At 43.0% G+C, this 23,134-nt stretch overlaps 1 protein-coding gene across 1 annotated transcript in view; it reads left to right on the forward strand.

The window, feature by feature from the left end:
• Positions 1 to 23,134, forward strand: part of cast (calpastatin) — a 205,010-nt gene that overhangs the window by 162,720 nt on the left and 19,156 nt on the right. Inside the window, exons 37-45 of the mRNA XM_072281312.1 lie at positions 242 to 367; positions 2,901 to 2,972; positions 7,724 to 7,813; positions 11,108 to 11,203; positions 12,891 to 12,947; positions 17,018 to 17,125; positions 17,745 to 17,801; positions 19,286 to 19,342; positions 20,198 to 20,287. Coding sequence (XP_072137413.1) covers positions 242 to 367; positions 2,901 to 2,972; positions 7,724 to 7,813; positions 11,108 to 11,203; positions 12,891 to 12,947; positions 17,018 to 17,125; positions 17,745 to 17,801; positions 19,286 to 19,342; positions 20,198 to 20,287 — 753 coding nt within the window. The remainder of the gene's footprint in view (positions 1 to 241; positions 368 to 2,900; positions 2,973 to 7,723; positions 7,814 to 11,107; positions 11,204 to 12,890; positions 12,948 to 17,017; positions 17,126 to 17,744; positions 17,802 to 19,285; positions 19,343 to 20,197; positions 20,288 to 23,134) is intronic.

Genomic DNA, 23,134 nt, shown 5'->3' on the forward strand with positions numbered 1-23,134 from the left:
TGCATATTCAAGTCCTGGTTATGCGACCACCGACGCCAGGCAGACAACCTCTGAAGAGGGTTCGTAATGGCTGTGGTCATCCATCTTGGACTGACACTCTCCACGTCATACAACATGACACATAACAAACAAGAGTTGTTCCTAAATGTCTACGGCAGTATTAGTAGTTTGAACCTTTGTATTTGTATTGTTAAAGTGATGTTACTGTGGTTTGACTGCATTAACCATCTTGTTATCACAGGGTATGACAGAGGGTGACGTCTTGGATTCTCTGTCGGCTGATTTTGTCCAAAGCTCTGCTGCTCCACTTTCAAAATGCTCGGCTCTGGTCTCTGAGACAGCACCCCCACCTTCAATGAAGAAGCAGGTATGAGTCCAACCTTAATGTGTTGCAGAAAAAAGAGGCAATATATGGGAATAATTAGAACTCTGTCGTTCTTGGTTTTACGGTATGACTGTTCAGCATGCACAAAATGGTGGAGAGCAGCAGCATTGTTCTGTATGCTGATCTGGATTTCCAGCAGCTGTCCAATCTCTTGTGTTTACCCAAGTAGCAAACTTTCGTAAGACCATTAAACATAGGCCTTTCGGCCCATCACATCTGTTCTATTTGTTCACGGCTGATTTATCTTCCTTCTCCAGGCCATTCTCCTGCCTTCTCCCCAGAATCTCTGATGCCTCTACGAATCAAGAAGCTCTCAACCTCCACTTTAAATATATTCAATGACTTGGCCTTCACAGCTGTCAATGTGGCAATGAATTCTACAGATTCAGCATCCTCTGGCTAAAGAAATTCCTCCTCATCTCTCTAAAGGGTCATCCTTCTATACTGGGGCTAAACCCTCTGGTCCTAGACTCTTCCACCGCAGGAAATATCCTCTCCACGTCCACTCTAGGCCTTTCAATATTCAATAGGTTTCAGTGAGATCCCCTTCATTTTTCTGAACTCCAGCAAATATAGTCCCTTTCATGAGAAGGAAGAAGGAAGATTCTACATTGCCAGGTCCACTTATTCACTGCAAAGTACACATTTCATTTTGTAAAGCAACGATATAAATTTGAAAGGCCTTGGGCATGTAAATCCTGTCACATGTAGTGCGAAATGAGCCAGGATAAGAAGTGCACAATTGTCAATAACTTTAAATATTTTTATATAACTAAAAAACAAGTAAAAAGTTAACTAAGTTCAATTTATAGAAATGTAAATGTAAAACTCTCATTGGTTTCTCTCCATTCGAGTAAACGGATGTGCTGGCCATGCAGGTTTTTCAATGACATTGTTGTGCCATTGTTCTGCATTCTACAGCTGCACTATAGAGTCTGTTATCACAGGTCCAGTCATGAAAATGGTGGTAAATGGCACCCAACAAGTTTGAGATTGCTGGCACTTCCAGACCATCATAATAGCTTTTCTGCTTTATATTTGTGGAGTAATATACTTCCATCAGAGACAGTTCAGAGAATGTTCATTGGGTTGTGTTGTGTATTTAATATTTCAATAATATTTGAATAACCTTAGATATATATTGGCTGATTAAGCATTCTTGTTCCTTTAAGTAATCCATTACGGGTTATATGCATATATGCGTGAATTGTGTACATCATTACGTTGTCACGTGATACATGCACATCTCGCTTAAAACATAGCAGATTGACTTATGGGGCAAAGGTTATCATCTTGACAAAGGTCGAGTATGTTGAGATTATATAAAGCATCAGAATCGAGTTTAATAGCACTGGCATATGTTGTGAAATTTGTTGTTATGCGCCATCAGGACACTGCAATATACAAACGTTTGTGTAATAAAAACTAAATTACAGTAGGAGTATCTATATATTAAAATGTTAAATTTAATAAGTAGTGCAAAAAGGGAGAAAATAAAGTAGTGAGGTAGTGTTCATGGGTTCAATGTCCATTCAAAAATTTGATAGTAACATTCTGCTATCTGAAATTTGAAAGCAAGGGTATAATGCTGAGGCTTTATCAGGCATTTTTCAGCCCGCATTTAGAGTATTAGGAACAGTTTGATCATGGCCTGAGTAATGGGAGCCCTGTTTCCACTACCCTCTGTCTCTGTCTCTGTCTCTGCATGTGAACACACTGGGCAGCACACTGCTCCTGTAGCTGCGCTGAGCTTTAAGGTCTCTGGATCTGATAGGTGTGTAGAACACATTGTTGGAACACTCAGTGCTTCACATGAATGGAAGCATTGACCAATAAAGATTCTCTGGGGTCTTCACATGGGAATTGTGAATTAAAACTGAGAGGAATTGGTATGTGGGAGCCTCACAACAGTGAATTAGTCAAAAACAGGCCTCTACTAGATTTCACCACAAGACTGTCAGATTCTTTCTCCTTTCTTTGCATATTTGCACATTAGTTGTTTGTCATTTTAACGTTTCAATCTTCCCTTTTAACAGGATTTCAGTGAGACACTCCCCCACTGCACCCCCTGTGATCTCTGTTGCCCTCTGACTCTTCGACCATGTACTCACCCAGACTTGCTACCACAGCCCACCTTCCAGCTATCCTCCTTCCACTCCCCCCCCATCTTTTTATTCCAGCATCTTCCCTCTTCCTTTCCAGTCCTGATGAAGGGTCTCAGCCTGAAACATTGATTCTTTATTCATTTCCACAGATGCTGCCTGACCTGCTGAGTTCCTCCACCATTTTGTGTGTGTTGTGTATATATGGTATTGATTCTATGGTATTTCTTTGTTCTACTGTGAATGTCTGCAAGAAAATCAAATTCAAGGTAGTATATCATGACATATACATACGTTGATTTCTACTCTGAACTTTGAACTTTTTCCTTCTGCCAGAAATCAGTCAGATTGATACAGGTTAGACAATTGAAAATGAAACATCAGTTGAAAGTGCTTTTACTTTTTCTACATAGGAATCTCTGAAAGCTTCTTCAGTATCTGCACTGAAAGCTTCTTCAATATCTGCAAGTCAGAGTGGTGTTAAGGTGAGTGGTAAATCCAAAATATGTGGTTTTCTGGGGTAACCGAAATGGGTCATCTTGGTGTAGTTTCATTTTCACAGAAAAGGTGGAAACCAAAAGTGACGTTTCAAATCTGCGAAAGGAGATTTTGTTTTATCGAGATTCCATATCCACAGGCTCACGTCACAATATGCAATTTGAGGATCCTGTTTTCCATTAGTTTTTAGTCTCCAGCATCAATCCATTCCCAAAAATGGAGGTTGTGCATTCCTGCTGCACCTGTACCAGCTAGAAGAGTTTTGTTTTGCAAACCTTGTTCAACAGAGTAGCTTTATTTGCCACATGCACACTGAAACACAGAGTGGATGTGGAGGGGATGTTTCCTATGGTGGGGGAGTCTAAGACCAGAGGACACAGCCTCAGAATAGAGGGAGTCCATTTAGAATGGCGATGAGGAGGAATTTCTTCAGCCAGAGTAGTGAATCTGTAGAATTCATTACCACAGAGGCCAAGGCAGAGGTTGATAGATTCTTTGTTGGTAGGACATGAAGGGCTATGAGGAGAAGGCTGGAAACTCGGGTTGAGGGGGAAATAGATCAACCATCATGAAATGTTGGAACAGACTCAATGGGCCAAATGGCCTAATTATGCCCCTATATCTTATGGAATCATAAAGTGAAACATGTCATTTCCATCAATGAGCAACACAGTCCGAGATGTGCTGGGCCAGGCACCAACACAGCATGCTAGCAGCTTACTAACCCTAACCCATGTGTCTTTGGAATGTGGGTGGAAACCCATGCGGTCACAGGGAGAACGTCCAGATCCCTTACAGACAGTGGCGGGAATTGAACCACGATCGCTGATCACCTGTGCAATATAACCTCCACTGCGATGAGAGAAGTACAAGTGGAGTACAAGGGTCTCTGCTGAGTTTTACCCAGACAGAGAGATTCCCTTTCCTCCACTTGCTGGATTGATAGACCTGCCAGACACTGGGTGGGGAAGTCACCATCAGGAGACAATCATACATGGGTTGTGGGCTGGAGCTGATTGCTGTGGGCAGAGGGAGTACGTGGAATGGGTGAACCATGGGCCAAGCTTCAGTCTGGGCTTTGTGAAGAAGAGCATGACATAGGACGGGAGTAAGGTTGGCATGCTTAGTGGTCAGAGTGTGGGGCAGTGTGCACATCAGTTTGGCCATCACAGAGCAGACTGCCGACGGGGTTTGATAGCTGAGTTATGTAGTTCTGATGAGCCAGGCTAAATATGGCGGTTCATGATAAGCAGGTCAGAGTTTCAGGGTGGGAAATGGACTAGCCATCACAGTATGGGCTAGGCAGAGCTCTCATCAGAAGAACATAGGCTGACAGATATTTGCTCTTCTGCTGTCTGAGATTCTCATTTACTTATCACATCTACGGTACATTGAAACATACAGTGAAATGCATCATTTGTGATAACAACCAACACACCCAAGGATGTGCTAGAGGCAGCCTGCAAGTGTTGGCACATATTCCATTGCCAACATGGCTTGCCCACAATGTTCAGCAGAATATTGTATTTTGGTATAGGAAGTTCTGTGCATGCCCTGTACAGATGTTGTAAAGAGCGAGCAATTTTCCATTTAGATATTGGTCATCAACCCAAAACCAAGTTGTTATTATTCCTCCTTCCACTCTCCATTGTCCAGCTGTCCCTCCTCCTTTCTTTCTTTCTCTTCTCCCATTCACCCACCCACTTGCCTTCCTTTCCCTCCCAATCCCCTCTCTCCTATTACAATATTTAGCTTGTTCAAGGATTTTGCTTAACCAACTAGTACTGTAAAGTTATCAGAACTTGTACCTTGCAGAGAAGGATTCTTTCTGAAAGATCCCAGAAATCTCCACTGGGAATTTTGTCATCAGGCTTTCCCACCGACACATCCGGACACGTCTCCCACCGACGTATTCGGGCATCTCTCCCACCGACGGATCTGGGCACGACTCCTGTCGACAGACCCGGGCGTCCCCACTGTCGGATCGAGGGTTGTTCTCTGACTGATTGGGGCACTCTCCCACTGACAGGTCTGGGGAACTATCATGCTTCATGTGGATCAATGAGAAGCAGTTTGGGAATTGGCAGCTCCCTCTTCCATTTTTCTGTCATCTTTCCCAACCTTTGGAAAACTGGGAGAAATGATAAATGCTAATTCTGATTTCCAAATTCATTGTGGGACCCTGACCGAAATGTAGTTGTAAAGTTCTCTGGCTCTCTTCGACACATCTTCACACAAATACTCATGGTACATTAGCAGTGTTTCAAACTAAGGGAGCAGTTATGGACACTGCTCACTGAGGGTAGACCTGCTTTGCCTGGTTGTGAAAGGCTCTCAGAAACTTCCTGGTGGGTCGATTGCTCTGAGATATTCAGTTTGTCACAGACACAGAGCTCGATATTTGCACATCTGGTATCCTGGTATCATGGTTATGCTGTATTGCCGTTATAAAGAGCAACCAATTGTCCGTTTAAATATTGAGCACCTGCCCAAAACTATGCTGTTATTTTTCCTGCTTCATCTCTCCTCTCTACCACCCTGTCCTCCCTCCTCTTTTCTCCCTGTCCTCCCACCCACCTTCCTCCTTGTCTTTTTGCTCTCCTTTCCCTCCCAATCTCCTCGCTTCTACAACGTTTAGTACGGTCGGGGTTTTTGCTTGAACAGCTTGTAAAGTTATTGGCAGAGTTTGTACTTTGTGAGAAGGATTCTTTACAGACACTGCCAGAAATTGTTGGGAGGTATGTTTACATACAGTATACATACTTTTTGGCATCAGTGATAATATTTTCTGCTGATAGTGTCTGCCTTGATTCGGAACTCAAAGCTTTGTATGTCAGGTTTCAAAGCTGGAATATCATGAAAAATAGGGCATCATAGAACATGGCAGAGTACAACACAATACAGGCCCTTTAGCCCACAATATTGTGCCGACCTTTTGACCTTCTCCAAGATCAGGATTATCCTTTCCTTCAATATAGCCCTTCATTTTTCTTTCATCCACGTACATATCTGAGAGTCTCTTAAATGTCCTAATGGATCAGCCTCTACTACCACTCCTGGCAGTGCAGCCTCGCGTCCGCCACTCTCTGTGTTAAGACAACTTCCCTCTGACATTCTCCCTTACTTCCTTCCAATCACATTAGAATTATGTCCCCTGGTATTGACCCTGGGGAAAAGTCTCTGGCTGTCCACTCAATCCATACCTCTTATCATCTTGTACTCCTCTATCAAGTCACCTCTCATCCTCCTTCACTCCAGAGAAAAGACCTACTGTATGTCACTCAGGCTATCCTCATAACTCAGTCATTCAGTCAGTCAGTGGGTGCCATTCCGAATCCGGTGTTGGCGGCTATGCACCTCCATCTCCTTCAATCTTGCGACAGCACGGAGTACAGCCTCGCCTCCAGTTTGTTCTTGTTGGCCACCTTGGCACCGCCCGCCGCTGCCCCCGCCGAACTCAAGCCCAAGGCTGTGTCGGCCTCCAGCCGCGGCTGCTTCTTCGAGCTCGGCCCTTCCTTAGGCGGAGGCCTGGGCAGGTCCAGGCACACGGTGCAACGCCCAAGTTCATCATCTCTCTTCTAACTAGGTGCATAGCATACGATTCGTAGATACGTGGTGAGGCTTTAATCTCTTCTGCCGAAGATGGCAGTTGGCTCACAAGGAGCTCATCCGCCCTTTGTCAGGTCTTGTTTTTTTTTCAGTCCTGCTAGGTGTCCTCACACCCTCCTCACTAGACTAAGTCCGGTGGGGGAGCCAGCCCAAGTCGCCGACCACTCGACCATGGCACCCGGCACCCGCACCCCCCCCACCCCCGAGCATAAGACATGCTCTCTAATCCAGGCAGCATCCTGGTAGATCTCCTCTGCACCTTCTTGAAAGCTTCCACATCCTTCCTATAATGAAGTGAACAGAACTGAACACTATTTTCCAAGTGTGGTCTAAACATAGATTTATAGAGCTGCAACATTACTTCACAGCTCTTGAACTCAGTCCTCCATCTAATGTACATATACAGCCCCTTAACAACCCCATCAAATTGCACTGCAACTTTGAGAGATCCATGGACATGGACCTAAGACCTCTTGGTTGCAATATTAATACCTTATACGGCAGACAATTTCCCATTTAAGTATTTAGCATTCCACTCAATGAGGGAATGGTGACAACTCTGATGTCAGACTTAGGTCACATTTTGTGTTTTTATGTTTTTGCCAGCCCTTCCTCTCTCAAAGTGAGTGGATTTATATCAAGGCCAGTGTGGATGTCACCACTTGGTCAACAGCCATCAGCGAGTTTTCTTTCCCGAGGGTGCACTTCCAAGCTGCCAAAGTTTTCTATTTATCTGTATAAACACAAAAGGGACTGCAGATGCTGGAAGTCCAAAGTAACACACACAAAATGCTGGAGGAACTCAGCAGGTCAGGCAGCATCTGTGGAGAGGAATAAACAGTTAACATTTCTGGCCAAGGCCCTTCATCTATATCTGTACACTCGGCATTTTTCATGAGAATCAGATAAGGTGTCAGAAGTGCGAAATAACTAAGAGAATCGAGCCTCATGGATCATACCATTGCCCTCCAGCGTGTTAACTCATGATCTCAGTAGGATTGGCTGGGATGGGTGCAGGGGGTTGTTTCGTGTGTATGGTTATCCAACCACACTCTCAATAATGCACCTCTTTGTTGATTGAACAGAAGTAGGAAGAGCAAGTTTGAAAAATGTCATTTTGTTTTTAAAGGATAAAGACGCGTTAGATCTGCTTGCAGAAACTCTTCCATCAGAAGCTCCAGACAATTCCGCACCCAAGTACACTGGCCCGGAAGTGAAGGTACAACCGTGATTTATTTTCATTTACTGATAGTTTCTAACTGAACAATATTCCTGACACAGCACCCTATGTTTGTGAACTTATTACCAAGCAAATATTGTTGCACTTGAAATCGTTCCATTGGCTGTAAAAACATACAGTGAAATGCCTCGTTTGCGTCAGCGATCAACCCAGTCTAAACATGTCCTGGGGATGTCCCGCAGTGTCACCCGTTCTTATTTACCCTAACATGTATGTGTTTGGGATGTGGAAGGAAACCAGGGCACCCGCAGATGCTCACGCGGTCTCGGGGAGAATCAGAGTCAGGTTTAATACCACTGGCGTATGTCGTGAAATTGGTTGTTTTGCAGTAGCAGTACATTGCAATGCATAATAATAATAAACTACAAATTACAATAAATATATATAAAGATGAGTAAGTAGTACACAAAGAGAGCAAAAATAATAGTGAGATAGTGCACATGGTTTGTTGTCCATTCAGAAGTCTGATGTTGGAGGGGAAGAAGACGCTTCTAAAACATTGAGGATGTGCCTTCCGGCTTCTATACCACCTCCCTGAGGGTAGTAATGAGAAGAGGACATGTCCTGGGTAGTGCGGGTCTTTAATGATGGATGCTGTCTCCCTGAGACATTGCCTTTTGAAGATGCCCTCGATTATGGGGAGGCTGGTGTGCATGCTGAATCCAGCTGAGCTTACAACCCTCTGCAGCTTTTTCCAGTCCTGTGTAGTGGCCCCTCCACGCCAGATGGTGACGCAGCCAATTTGAATGCTCTCCCAGGTACATCTGTAGAAATTTTCAAGACTCTGTGGTGACATAGCAAGTCTCCTCAAGCTCCTGATAAAATCCAGCCACTGTCGTCCATCACTATGTTGGGCCCAACAGAGATCCTCAGAGATGTTGACACCCAGGATCCTGAATCTGCTCACCCTTTCTACTGCTGGTCCCTCAATGGGGTCTGTTCCCTCGAACACAACTTACTGAGTGGTGGGAATTGATCCCCGATCGCAGTCGCTGTTGCTGTAAAACATCATGCTAACTGGTACCATACCGAAGGCCGCGTCGTTCTGTCTCCACTCCAGTGATGTGAGTGTGTAGCTGTAATAAATCCTTACCTCCACAGTAATTATAGTGTTTATATAAATAGGATTTTTATTCTTCCTTATCAATACTCTGAAAGGGATTGTCAGCCAGGCATCGGTAGTCGCATAACCACGGCTTGTGATGTGCGCCATCTGCTAATATGGAATACCACCACCTGCTTTGCTGGCTTCACGTGACCCTGATCAGTAGGGATGGGTTTGGGGTTAGAAGCTAAGCAGATGCTACCCTTTGCTGAAGGGTCACCTGCAAACTAGCGGAGGGAAGCAGCGTTCAACACCACCTATCTCCACCCTGCTTACCCAGAGGAAAGGTTATTTTTTTAAAAATTTGGACATTGAAAGTGTGAATTCTTAGAGGTCTCAAATGGTTCAATTTAATAGATTAGATTATGAAGACACGCAGTCCTCTTTTATTGTCATTTAGTAATGCATGCATTAAGAAATGATACAATATTTTCTCCAGTGTGATATCACAAAACACAGGACAGACCAAGACTGGAAAAACTAACAAAACCACATAATTATAACATATAGTTACAACAGTGCAACAATACCATAACTTGATGAAGAACAGTCCATGAGCACAGTAAAAAGTTCAAAGTCTCTCAAATGTCCCACATCTCACGCAGATGGGAGAAGGAAGAAAAACTCTCCCTGCCATGCCGACCACAGTCCGACTCTGGGTCGTCCGAAAACTTTGAGCCTCCGATCAGCTCTCCAACACCGAGTACCGAGCACCATATGTATCCGAGTGATTCGACCTCAATCTCGGTCGCCAACAGCAGGCAAAGCTGGGGATTTTGAGGCCTTCCCTCCGGAAGATTCACGATCATGCAGTAACGACAGCAGCAAACGGGTGTTTCAGAAATTTCTCCATATGTTACTCTGTGCTTTCATGTCTGTCTCCATCAAATCAGAATTGTCCACGGCCCCTATTTAACGAATACAATATCATTTTTCACCGGAGGACTGTGCACGTGCGGCGCGCTGCACTCTCTTCTCCCACGGAGAGAATGTATACCCCAAAGCCTGCCCCTCCCATGCACAAGCAGAAGCATTGACCCTCCCTCCACTTGCACCATGAGAAGCACCAGCCCCACATGCAGACAATAATAAGAGCCCCCAAAAAGACATTGATCTAGCGTCTATCAATACCACAGTCCATCCCAGCACTTCGTTATCTCTGACAGTGAGGGAGAGGGAGATTGCTCCTGCAACAACAGTGAGAGCAGGAGACCAGCAACTCGCTGTTCCAATGTTGTAATCTGCCACGTTGCTTCTCCAAATCCCCCAACTCAGGGACCAACAGGTTTGCGCTCTCCAGAGAGAGAGGGGTTATTGTTTGAGAACAGGGGCCTCCTTCTGACAGCAGCGCACACCGCCTGCTGTCCTGACATCCATGATGCTTCACTCGACGAAATCAGCAAGGAATCGGGTCTTCTGTGGAGCCACTGCCCGAAGGCGCACGTCTTCCAGGCTGCTCCCGGAGGTATTGAAATGCTGGTGCGAAAACCCACCACTTATGGTAAACCGTAGTTTGAACTGTAGATCACGGACTCCAACAGAACCCCAGCCACCTTGGAAAGAAAAGAAAGACATAAGAAAGGAAGAATAAGCTGCTTCATGGAAGATCTGGAAGAAGTCGCCTGGATCTACTGAAACCTCTGGCGCCATCTTTCCTAGCTCCTTCCCTGGGCAAGGATCTAGCTAATAAGGGAAGTTAGGTGGTCCATACTTAAATAGGAACCAGGTAATTGACAGGACATGCAATGCATGATAACCCTGGCACTGATCGTGAGGTGTAGAGAAATCAAAGTAAATGCTGTTTCTGGACTGAGAGATGGATGGGTTTGAAGGAAGATTGGTAGTAGTGCATGAATGTTGCGTGTTTTCAGCTAAATAACAGCAGAGTTTAGTTCATTTTCTAAGGCAGGGGTCAACTAAGCTTTTTTTTATGCCCTTGAGGTTGACCCTAGGTTGGTACCCTGTTAAAAATCCACTTTTCTTCCATTGCTTTCAGTATATATTGTCTTCCATGTCTATTGGTAACAGATGCTTGAAGAGGTCACCATAATTGATTGCCTAAATAATCATTTTATTGAGCTGGCTTCACTTGCTTTGAGATACGAAATATGGAAAATCAAGCATGAAATGTGCACTTGAATGATTTTTAAAAACTATCATATTTTTAGGAATCTGACTCTTCCAAGAAGAAGGCTGAACGTGTGGGCGAAACTGAAGAATCCATACCTCCTGATTACAGATTCACTGAGCAAGTTCATCTAAAGGTTCGATACAATAATTAGCTTTTCGTTATGTCAAGAAAAATTTTAGTCATTTAATGCTTTAAAAATAATAACATGACATGGGTTTCCCTGTGACCCTAGATCACTGCTTAGTGTCCCTGCTTGCTTGTAGTTTTTGGTCCAAATATGAGGGAACAATCTCAGTGGTCCTCCAGACCCTGGAATAGGTCAGCAGACTGCAGAGACAAATTGGCTTCAGATATTGTGGCTCTGCATCTCTGCTTCTATCTAATGTCCCTGATGGGTAATGAGAGGAGATGCAGTAGAAGAAGACCCTTCAACTATGAAGCAGCTTTATCAAAAAGCTACTAAAACTATTGTAGATAATATTATGAACAAGTATATAAATTGTTCCTAAGACATAAAACAGAAATAGGCCCTTCGAGTTTGTTCCATGGCTTACTTTTCCCTTGAACCCCATTTTCCTGCCTTCTCTCTGTAACCTTTGATGCCCTCACTAATCAAGAACATTTCAAGCACCATTTTAAATATACCCAATTACTTGGCCTCCACAGCCATCTAAGGCAATGAATTCCACAGGTTCATCGCCCTCTGGCTAAAGAAATTCCTCCCAAGGCTCCATCATCCTCTGGCTAAAGAAATTCTTCCTCATCTCTGTTCTAAAAGGAAGTTGTTTGTTAATGACACATAAAAGCAATTCTAAGTTGAGGTCACAAGACAAAAAAGCTGAGAGGTGGTTCCTCAGTGGGAATCCCAGAAAGACTAGGCTCTGCTTTTAGACACCAAAGACACCATCTGTAACTCCAAGTCTCACACATACTGTGGGCTTGCCCATGTCTCAGAATTACCTTTTTAAAACCAGTGTCTCCCATTAGAGTACTGGAAAAGATGCAGGAAGATTTGCTTCTATGAATGGAGCAGACTAGACTTTATTAGTATAAAAATACTAATGTTATTATTTTACTTTTATAATTATTCTCGTTTGAAGCTCATTTCTGCCATAATAATATAAGATACAATACAAAAGTATAAATTGGAAATGTTTTTTCTCAAACTAAGGTCAGTATTCTCTAAAACTTTCCATTGATTTATCCTCCTTTATTACCAAATAAACTACCTGCCTGGATTGGAGAGTCTTATGACGATAAGTTGAGTGAGTCAGGGCTTTTCCCTTTGGAGCAAAGGAGGGTGAGAGGTTGCTTGACAGAGGTGTACAAGATGATAAGAGGCTTCAATCGAGCAGATAGCCAGACTGTTTTCCAGGGTGGAATTGGCTAATATCAGGGACATAATTTTAAGGTGTTTGGAGGAAAGTATAGGGGAGATGACTTCAGTGGGAGTTTTTTTTTACACAGGAAGTGAGGGGTGTGTGGAACATCCTGCCAGGGGTGGTGGTAGAAACAGATACATTAGGGAGATTTAAGAGACTCTTAGAAAGGCATGAGGATGAAAGAAAAATGGGGGGCTATGTGGGAGGGAAGGGTTAGTTGGATCTTCGTGTTGGCTAAAAGGTAACACAATATTGTGGGCCGAAGGGCCTATATTGTACTGTTGTACTCTGTGTTCTAAATGCTGTGGCTAATCATGTACATTACAGTTAACACCCTGTTCACACTGGAACAGTTCCCCACTGGCATGACGTATATGCTTTGATTGTGTCAACGTATAATTGTGCAAGGGTCTCACTAAATTTCTTCCTTTGCAACAGGATAAAGGCAAAAGCAAAGTGCCCTCCTCTTCTACTGGTGCAGGAACAAAACCAAAGGTAACAGAGAAGATAAAGCTTGAACCTTACATTGTTTCCAATTAAAATTTACACAACACCATGGCATTAGTCAGTGGTTCTCCTAATGTAATCATTAGCACATTTATCTAAATTTCTACCTTTTTCAGTGATAGGATAATGGCTAACAGTTTCTAAGTTCAAAGAAAATTTATTATCAAAGTACAGATATGTCACCAAAGATAATCATGATTTTCTTTTTCGCGGGCATACTCAATCAATCCATAACAGAATCACTGAAAGACCCGAACCAACTTGTGTGTTCAACCAATATGTAAAAGATAACAAACACTGCAAATACAAAAAGAAATAATAATAAATAAACAGTAAATATTGAAAACGTGAGATGTAGAGTCCTTGAAAGTGAGTCTATAGGTTGTGGGAACATTTCAATGATGGGGCAAGTGAAGTTGAATGAAGTTATCCCCACTGGTTCAGGAGCCTGATAGTTGAGGGGTAATAACTGTTCCTGATGGTGTGAGGTTCTTGTACCACCTTCCTAATGGCAGCAGTGAGAAGAGTGCCTAACCTGGATGCTGGCAGTCCCTGGTGATGTATGTCAGTTTTCCTGCAACAGCTCTCTGTGTAGATGTGCTCAGTGGTGGGGAAGGGTTTTACCTGTGGTGGACAAGGCCATATCCACTACTTTTTGTAGCATTATCCATTCAAGGGCATTGGTGTTTCCATACCAAGCTGTGATGCAGCCAGTCAATATACTACCCACTACACATTTATAGAAGTTTGTCAAAGTTTAAGGCATTTAAAAAAAATCTATCACTACTCATAGTCGATGAATCTCGGATGGAAGTGTGGTTCCTCTTTAAGGCGGCAGAAGAGAGGATGATGAGCTGGATTAAGAGTTTATTTAAGGAGAAGCGGGTTCTGACTTCCACTGCTGCTGGCGAATGAAAAGTCCCTGGAAAATAAAATCAAGGATCTTAGAGCAAGATTGTTGTACCTGAGGGACATCAGGGACTGTTGTGTTTTTTGTTTCACAGAGGCTTGGTTATCCCCCGCCGTTTGAGATGCAGCGATACAGCTTCCTGGATTCATGATTCACTGCCAAGATAGGACTGATTAGTCTCTCCAAGGCAGAGGAGGTGGAGTATACTTTATGATTAACAAACCATGGTGCACAAACGTGACATTTTTGTCCTAGCCCTGCTCAATTGACCTGGAGCATCCAGCAATCAAGTGTCATCCTTTTTATCTGCCACAGGAGATTTCAGTGATCATCTTGTTAGTGGTGTACATCCCACCTCAGGCCCATGTCAAACAGGCACCAGATGAACTGACGATGTAATCAACAGGCATGAACAGCGCACCCATCATTTTGGGGGATTTTAACCAAGCCAGCTTGAAACAACCCTCAAATGATTATCACCAATATTTGACTTGTAGGACCAGGGGAGCCAGCACACAGGACCATTGTTACACTACCATGAAGAACACTTACTATGCTATCTCACACCCACACTTTGGAAAGTCTGATCACATGACTGTACTTCTACTCCCTGAGTATAGGCAGGGACTGAAGACTGCAGTACCTGTAAAGAGGACCACGAAGGTATGGACAAGGAAGGCGGAAAACTGCTTATCGGATTGATTTGAGTTGGTTCACCAGACAGTGCTCAGGGATTCATCTTCAAATCTGAATGAATGTGCCATAGTTGTTACTGACTTCATTAGAACCCCTGTCAATGAGTATGTGCTTACGCGAACACACTGTACATACCCAACTCAAAAGCTGTGGATGGACCAGGAGATTCGCAGTCTGCTCAGGGCTAGATCTGAGCCATTCAAGTCTGGTGATCCAGGTCTATACAAGATGGCGAGGTGCGACTTACAGAGGGCTATCTCAAGAGCAAAAGAACAAATCCGACTGAGGTTAGAGGCAGAATTGGATGCATGTCAATACAGGGTTTGCAGCAAAGCCTAACATCATGAATGGCACTCCCAGATAAGCTCAAAAGCCTTTTATGTTCACTTTGAAAGGGAGAATAAAGCTACAGCTATGAGGATCTCTGCAACAGCTGGTGGATCTTCTGACCTTGATGTCAGAATGTCATTCAAGAGGGTGAACCCTTGCAAGGTGACAGGGCCTGATGGCGTGCCTGGTATACAAGCCCAAAAACCTGTGCCAACCAACTGCCAGAATGTTCAGAAACATTTTCAGCCTCCTATTGCTGCAGTCAGGTGTTCCCATCTGCTTCAAGTTGGCAATGACCGTACTAGTGCCCAAGAAAAGCAGGGTGAGCTGCCTTAATAATTATCATCCAGTGGCACTTACATCTACGGTGATGAAGTGCTTTGAGAGGTTGTTTATGGCTGGAATCAAGTCCAGCCTAAGCAAGGACTTGAACCCAGTGCAATTCGCCTCTAGCCACAATAGGCGCAGCAGATGCGATCTCATTGGCTCTTCACACAGCCTAGGATCACCTGGACAATACTAAACTTATGTCAGGCTGCTGCTTATTGATTGTAGCTCAGTGTTAAACAAAATTATTCCTACAGTTCTGATGAAAAAGCTCCAAAACCTGGGCTTTGTACCTCCCTCTGTAACTGGATTATCAAATTCGTCACTGGAAGACCACAGTCTGTGCGGATGGGAAATAACATTTCTATCTTGCTGATAATCAACTCAGGGATGTGTGCTTAGTCCACTGCTCTGCTCTGTACTCCCAAGACTGTGTTGCTAGGTACAGATCAAATGCCATCTGTAATTATGCTGACAACACAACTATTGTTGGGCAGAACTTCAGATGGTGACGAGGTGGTGTACAGGAGTGGGATAGATCAGCTGGGTGAGTGATGTTGCAGCAACAACCTCGCACTCAATGTCAGTAAGACCAAAGAATTGATTGTGCACTTCAGAAAGGGTAAGACCAGTCCTCATCGAGGAATCAGAAGTGGAAAGAGTGAGCAACTTCAAGTTCCTGGTTGTCATCCTCTCTAAGGATCTATCCTGGGGTCAACATATCAGTGCAGTTACAAAAAAGGCATTTCAGCAACTCTCTTTCATTAGGAGTTTGAGGAGATTTGATATGTTGCCAGAGACATTTTCAAATTTCTACAGGTGCACAGGGGAGGGCACTCTAACAGGCTGCATCACCGTTTTGCATGGGGGGGGGCGGGCTAGTGCACAGGATCGAAGTAAGCTACAGAAAGTTGTAAACTCAGTCAGCTCCATCATGAGCACTAGCCTCCCCAGTATCCAGGACATCTTCAAGGAGCAATGCCTCAAAAAGCAGCGTCCATCATTAAGGACTCCCACCACCCCGGACATGCCCTCTTCTCATTGCTACCATCAGGGAGGAGGTACAGGAACCTGAGGGTACACACACAGGGATTCAGGAAAAGCTCCTTCCCCTCTGCCATTAGACTTATGAATGAACATTCAACCCATGAACACTACCTCACTACATTTTTTCTCTTTTTGCAGGACTTAATTTAACTTTTAAAATAGATATATATTTACTGTAATTGTGGGCACGTGGCCAAGTGGTTAAGGCGTTTGCCTAGTGATATCAAGGTCGCTAGTTCGAGCCTCAGCTGTGGCAGCGTGTTTGTGTCCTTGAGCAAGGCACTTAATCAAACATTGCTCTAGTGTCTGTGCGAGGAGTGGCGCCCCACACAGACTTCCAATCTGCACCTTGTAAGGCATGAAAATGCCCGACGCAGGCCTCTCATGGTCTGAGTCGACGTTCCCCTACTGTAATTTACAGTTTTTATTATTACACATTGTAATGTACTGTTGCTATACTACAATAAATTTCATGACATATGCCAGTGATACTAAACCAGATTCTGATTCTGATCAGATTAAGTGCCTGGGTGACAGAAGTTCCTCCAGGTAGTTATCTCTGTCCATTTTTAACCATTGGGTCACATGATGTGCAAATTTAAAGAGAACAAAGGTGAAATTCCAGGATTACAGTAAATTCTGAACATTATAGCTTGTCTTTATTAGTACTTCGGTATTGAGGATTTGAACACTGTACTGTATTCTCTGAACAGTCTGGCTTAAGCATATGTATTTCTTGTTGTCACAGACTATGCCAGAAAGTGATGTCTTGGACTGTCTGTCAGCTGACTTCGTCCAAAGCGCTCCAGCAACAATTTCAAAATGCTCGGCAGCGCCACCCTCTCTGCAGCAGCAGGTATGACTCCTATTTACTGTTGGGGACTGAAGATGGAGAGTTTCCGTTCCTGGTTTTGTAATCTCAAGTAGAGTTATGTTTTAATCAAGATCAGTATAGTAGCAATGCTATCCACATTTATAAATTTGACAATTCTGTTTAGTGTACTGTATGGAATTGTCAAGAACGTAGATTTTATGTGGTAAGTGGATGCTGCATTTAGCTCTAGCACGTAGATGACCTGATGAATAACAGTTAAATTGGCTGTAAATAGACACAAGAGAGGGAGAACTGTGATTTTTCTATGAGTAAGTTTAAAATGACTGAAATTTGTTGACTATTATATGACATGTTCTACATGATACAGATGTGAGCATGCATATAACATTGAACTATTATTGCATTACTAAATGACAATAAAAGAGGACTGCGTGTCCTCATAATCCAAAAAAAAACTAACAACTCATTGAACTTATATTGGCTAACGACTCATAATGATAATATTTCTCTGTTTCCAAGGGTATCACTTTTTGACAACTGCTTTTATATTTAACATGTTAGAAATGATTTTGTACACCTTGTGAAAATGAATTAAAAGTAGCTAAGCTATGAATGTAATTGAAATTTTCTTTTCACTAAGGCACCACTGCAAGTATCAACAGCTGCCTCGGTCTCTGCAAGTCAACCCGGTGCTAAGGTAAGTGATAAAACAGGAGTAAAATGTGATGTGGGATTTCTTGTTTTCAGCAGAACCAAGACCTGTAAATAATAGAATAGTTTACCAAAAGATTAATTTCTGGAATTTCAGGACATATGTCAGTGATAATGTCTTTTAGGGTGATACAGTAGTGTGAGGCCTCCAATGGTTGAAGTCAACTATGGATGCTGTGTCCTAGCTGTCTACGTACTATGCAAGCCACAGCAGTACGATATGGAGAGTAAGCTATTGCCCGTGCAGCAGGCTCCTCCTGTCCATGCAGCTGATTAATCTAAAGGAATTGCAGCGAATGATACAGTTTGGCACCAGTCAGCATTGAACTCAACCTAGGATTGTCTTAGTGACTCCAGCTCCAGATTTTGCCTCATGTCAGACAGGCTCTCAACGAACTGAGCAATGTAATCAACAGGTATAAAGGAGTGCGCTCCAATGCCATCCCCATCATTTTGGGGAATTTTAACCAAGGCAGCTTGAAAAGTCTTCAAATAATTATCAGCAACTTATCACTTGTGGAACCAGCGGAGCCAACACACTGGACCACTGTTCCACTACCATCAAAAACACTTACCGTGCCATTCCACACCCACACTTTGGAAAGTCTGATCTGCTGGTGGTACTTCTACAACTGCAGCACCAGTAAAGAGGACCAAGAAAGTTTGGACAAGGAAGGCGCAGGACTGCTTTGAGTTGGTGCACTGGACAGTATACCAAGATTCATCTTCAGATCTGAATGAAAACTCCATAGTTGTCACTGGCTTCATTGTTGATGAGTATGTGCTAATGAGAACAAACTGGTCTTGGCCTGAAACGTCGACTGTACCTCTTCCTAGAGATGCTGCCTGGCCTGCTGCTTTCACCAGCAACTTTGATGTGTGTTGCTTGAACCCACTGCAATTTGCCTACCACCAAAATAGTCACTGTGGATGCGATTGAACATATGATTGCATTGGCTCTTCAGGTAGCCTTCAATCACCTGGACAATGATACTTAAGCCAGGCTGCTGTTTATTGGCTACAGCTCAGCATTTTAAAAATATATTTTTGCAGTTCTGATCAAAAAGCTCCAAAACTGGAGGTGGACTAATATCCTAGTAGGATGGTTTGCTAATGCTGCATTGTGGGTTTTAAACTAGAATTGCAGCGGGATGGGAACCAGAGTGCCGGAATAGTTAGTGGAGAGATTGTGCAGGCAGACGCTGGTAAGACATCAGACAAAGTTAGGAAATTCTATGTTGAAAAACACTTTGATTTCGAGATTACAGTAAATGAGTTCATCCAGGACTTGACGTCTTATACTAGCTAATGACTCAATGATAATACTTCTCTGTTTCTAAGGGTATTAAGGGTATCACTTTTTGACAACTGCTTTTATATTTAACATTTTAGAAATGGTTTTTTAAACCTTTGAAAATGAATTAAAAGTAGCAAGGCTATGAATGTAATTGAAAATTTCTTTTCACTAAGGCACCACTGCAAGCATCAACAGCTGCCTCGGTCTCTGCAAGTCAACCTGGTGCTAAGGTAATTGATGAAAAAGGAGTAAAATGTGATGTGGGATTTCTTTTTTACAGCAGAACCAAGACTGGTAAATAATAGAATAATTTACCAAAAGATTAATTTCTGGAATTTCAGGACATGTGTCAGTGATAATGTAATTTAGGGTGACACAGTAGTGTGAGGCCTCCATTGGTCAAGGTTGGCCATGGCTGCTGTGTCCTAGTTGCCTACTTGATACGCAAGCTAAGGCAGTACGATATGAAGAGTGAGCTGTTGCCCATGCAGCAGGCTCTCCTTCTCCACACAGCTGATTACTACAAAGGATCGACTGAGACAGTTACAGGTTGGCACCAGCAGTGTTACAGGAGTTGCCGATCAGCATGGAACTCAATGTAGGACTGCCTTAGGGACTCCAGCTCCTGATTTTTCCTCATGGTTTACTCTCGAAACCCTCTCCGTGTGTGAGTATAGCTGTAAAACACTGGAGGTTTGAGATCAGAGTTTTCCTTCTTCTAAATGAGCTGCCAACCGTGGCTAATGAGCTTGATCTGCCACGGTAGGGTAATGGTTAGCAGAATGCTGTCGAAGCTCCAGCAACCTGGTTCCAATCGGCCGCTGTCTGCAAGGAGTTTGCATGCTCTCCCCATGACTATTCTCCACGCAATTATAAGGAGAATATACAAACTTCTTACAGTGGTGGGAATTGAATCCTAATTGCTGGCACTGTAAAGCACTGTTCTAACTTCTACATTGTTGTTTTGCCCAAGTGTTAGAAGCATTTGAGATTTTTTTTTTATGCTCCCCTTCCCCAAACACATTTCACTGCTGTCAGAGCATGTTTCTAATGAGGTTTGTTACAAATGTCTTTTGCTTTGAAAGGATAAAGATGCACTTGACCTACTTGCAGAAACACTTCCATCTGAAGCACCGGACAATTCAGCTCCCAAGTACACTGGGCCAGAAGTGAAGGTACGAATAAAATGTCTCCCAAAAGTTTCAATCTGTGAATAATCTTCCTCTTCCTGTAGCATATATTGGCCTGATTTTGGAGGAGTGTATGAAGTCAGTCTATTGATAGTGTTCTGCCTTATTCCAGTGATGCCAATGCAACACTGAAATTCAAAGTAAATTTATTGTCAAAGTACATATGTCTCACCATATACAACCCTGAGTTTAATTTCTTGTGGTCAAACTCAATAAATCTATTGAATAGAAAAATCAATGAAAGACTGAACCAACTTGGGTGTTCAACCAGAGTGAAGAAGACAACAAACTGTGCAAATACAAAAGGAAAAAATAATAATAAATGAATAAAGAATAAGTATCGAGAACATAAGATGAAGGGTCCTTGAAAGTGAGTCCGTTGGTTGTGGGAACATTTCAGTGAAGGGGTAAGTGGAGTTGAGTGTAGTTATCCCCTTTAGTTCAAGCGTGATGATTGCAGAGTAGTAACTATTTCTGAACCTGGTGGTGTGAGACCAGAGGCTCCCGTACCTCCTTCCTGTTAGCAGCAGCAAGAAGAGAGCATGACCTGGTTGGTGGGGGTCCACGATAGTGGATACTGCTTTCCTGCAACAATGTTTCATGTAGACATTGTGGCAGCTTTATCCCTGATGGTCTGGGCTGTTCAAGGGCATTGCTGCTTCCATACCAGGCCATGATGCAACCAGTCAATGTATCTCTACTACGCATCTATAGAAGTTTGTCAGAGTTTTAGATGTCATGCCAAATCCCAGCCATCTCCAAGGAACTAGAGGTCCAGCAGTGGTTTCTTTGTAATTGCCCCTAAGTGCTGGGCCCAGGGTCAGGTCCTTGGAAATAATAATACTGCAGAACTTCAAGTTGCTGAACCTCTCCACCTCTGATTCTCCAATGAAGAGTGGCTCATTACTAATAGTAATGTTATAACTTATTATTACTTCCACAAATTGTTTCAGCATTACCTGCTTTCATGAGCATCCCTTGTCTCTAAATTTATGTAAAAATATTCCCTGATTATCCTACAGTAACAATAAATAATATTTAACTCTTTTAAACTTCTAAAGCTGATTTCAGATGCCTCCCGTCTATCCCACAATCGCTTTGACATCCTACCATCAGGTAGGAGGTACTGGAGCATTAGGACAAGTGTTGTTAGGATAGGAAACAGCTTCTTTCCCCAGACCATAAGATTACTGAACTCCCTGCCACCCCCCACCCCCAGGTCTCATCTCGTATGAAGTACCAGTAGTGTTATATTATTTACTTATGTCGTAAATGTACCTTATGCCAAATGTCAATCTTCTGGAATATATTTTATTATTTGTTAATTTTATTTCTGGGAATGTTCCTTTTGTGATGTTTGTGTTATATTTACTGTGTTACGCACCTTGGTGCTGCGCAGGGCTTCCCAGCTGGTGGTCTGCGGACCCCTTGGTTAATGGTAGGGTCCACAGCATGAAAAGTGTTGGGGGCCCTTGGTCCAGAGGAACGTTGATTTGGTTGGTGGGATACATACAATATATATGTTTGAATGACAAAATGGCAATAAACTTGAACTTTAAAGTGCAAATCAAATGAAAATGTAGGCAACGGCAATAGAAGAGAATAAAAACATAGTCAAAGCATTGCAGTTCAGGAAAATATACTTAAAAGAGTATAAAGAGTGATAAGTAAGTATAATTCAAGAAGTAATGCCAGAACATGCAACATGAAAGTTGAGGAAATGGAGAAGTTATCAAGACTAGGAGCACAAGCCAAACAAAGTGGAAATGGTATGTCGAGCCTCCAAGAGAAGATACATGGCCTATGATTGATACAAAGCTAAGGGAGTTCACCTATTCTGGTCAGGGAAAAGGAATGTTTCTTAACTTTGTCAAAAGCTATAGAGAGGCCAGGATTGGACAGCTCATCCGAAATAGTTACTGTGCTTTTTGTGGGTTTGAATAAGGTTGCTTTTAGCTTGTGGTAGGGCAGAGATAAAATATGTATCGGGGGTGGGGGGAATAAAGGGGATCTGGGAATCAAGGGATCAAGAGTGGGAACCACGGAATAGTGTTGGGCGATGTTGCATGGAGATTATCAACACTTCCCATAAACACTATTTAGCACTAAATTATGAAATTGTTATTTAATTGAGATTGTCATTTAATAGTTTTGGGTGCAGTTGCATGGAGATTGCCAACTATTAAATTGCCATTGAACTTTAGGGTGCACAGTAGTGTAGTGGTTAGCATAACACTCTACAGTGCAGGTGACCCTGGTTTAATTCCCATTGCTGCCTGCAAGGAGTTTGTACGTTCTCCCCATGACCACATGAGCTTCTTCCTGCTGCTCTGGTTTCTTCCCACAGTCCAAAGACACACACACAAAGTTAATTGGTCATTGTAAATTGTCCTGTGATTAGACTCGGGTTAAATCGGGGACTGCTGGAATGGTCAATTCCGCACTGCGTCTCAATAAATAAATAAACCATTAAGTTGTCATTTAATAGTGCTGTTACATGAAGATTACCAACACATCCCATAAACGGCATTTAGCACCAGATTGCGAACTTGTCATTTGTGTTTTACACTGACAATGAGGTGGAGTGATGTCTTCAATTTGCCATTTTCACAGCAGGTTGTCACACTTCGTTCATGCAGTGCAATTGTGATTTGGGGCTGTACACAGTTGTGACATATTTTACCTCTGTGATCACCCTTAATTTGGTCTTGAGTAAGGACAGGCTCTAGGATTCTTCCCAATGGCTTACTGGAGGGGGTTGACAGTGATTATAGCTTTTTATCGGTGTACTTTTGAGAAATACAAGTTATGTTATTAACTAGTTGGTGCCTG

The sequence above is a fragment of the Mobula birostris genome, chromosome 17 (genome assembly GCF_030028105.1).
Source record: "Mobula birostris isolate sMobBir1 chromosome 17, sMobBir1.hap1, whole genome shotgun sequence".
Lineage (NCBI taxonomy): Eukaryota > Metazoa > Chordata > Chondrichthyes > Myliobatiformes > Myliobatidae > Mobula > Mobula birostris.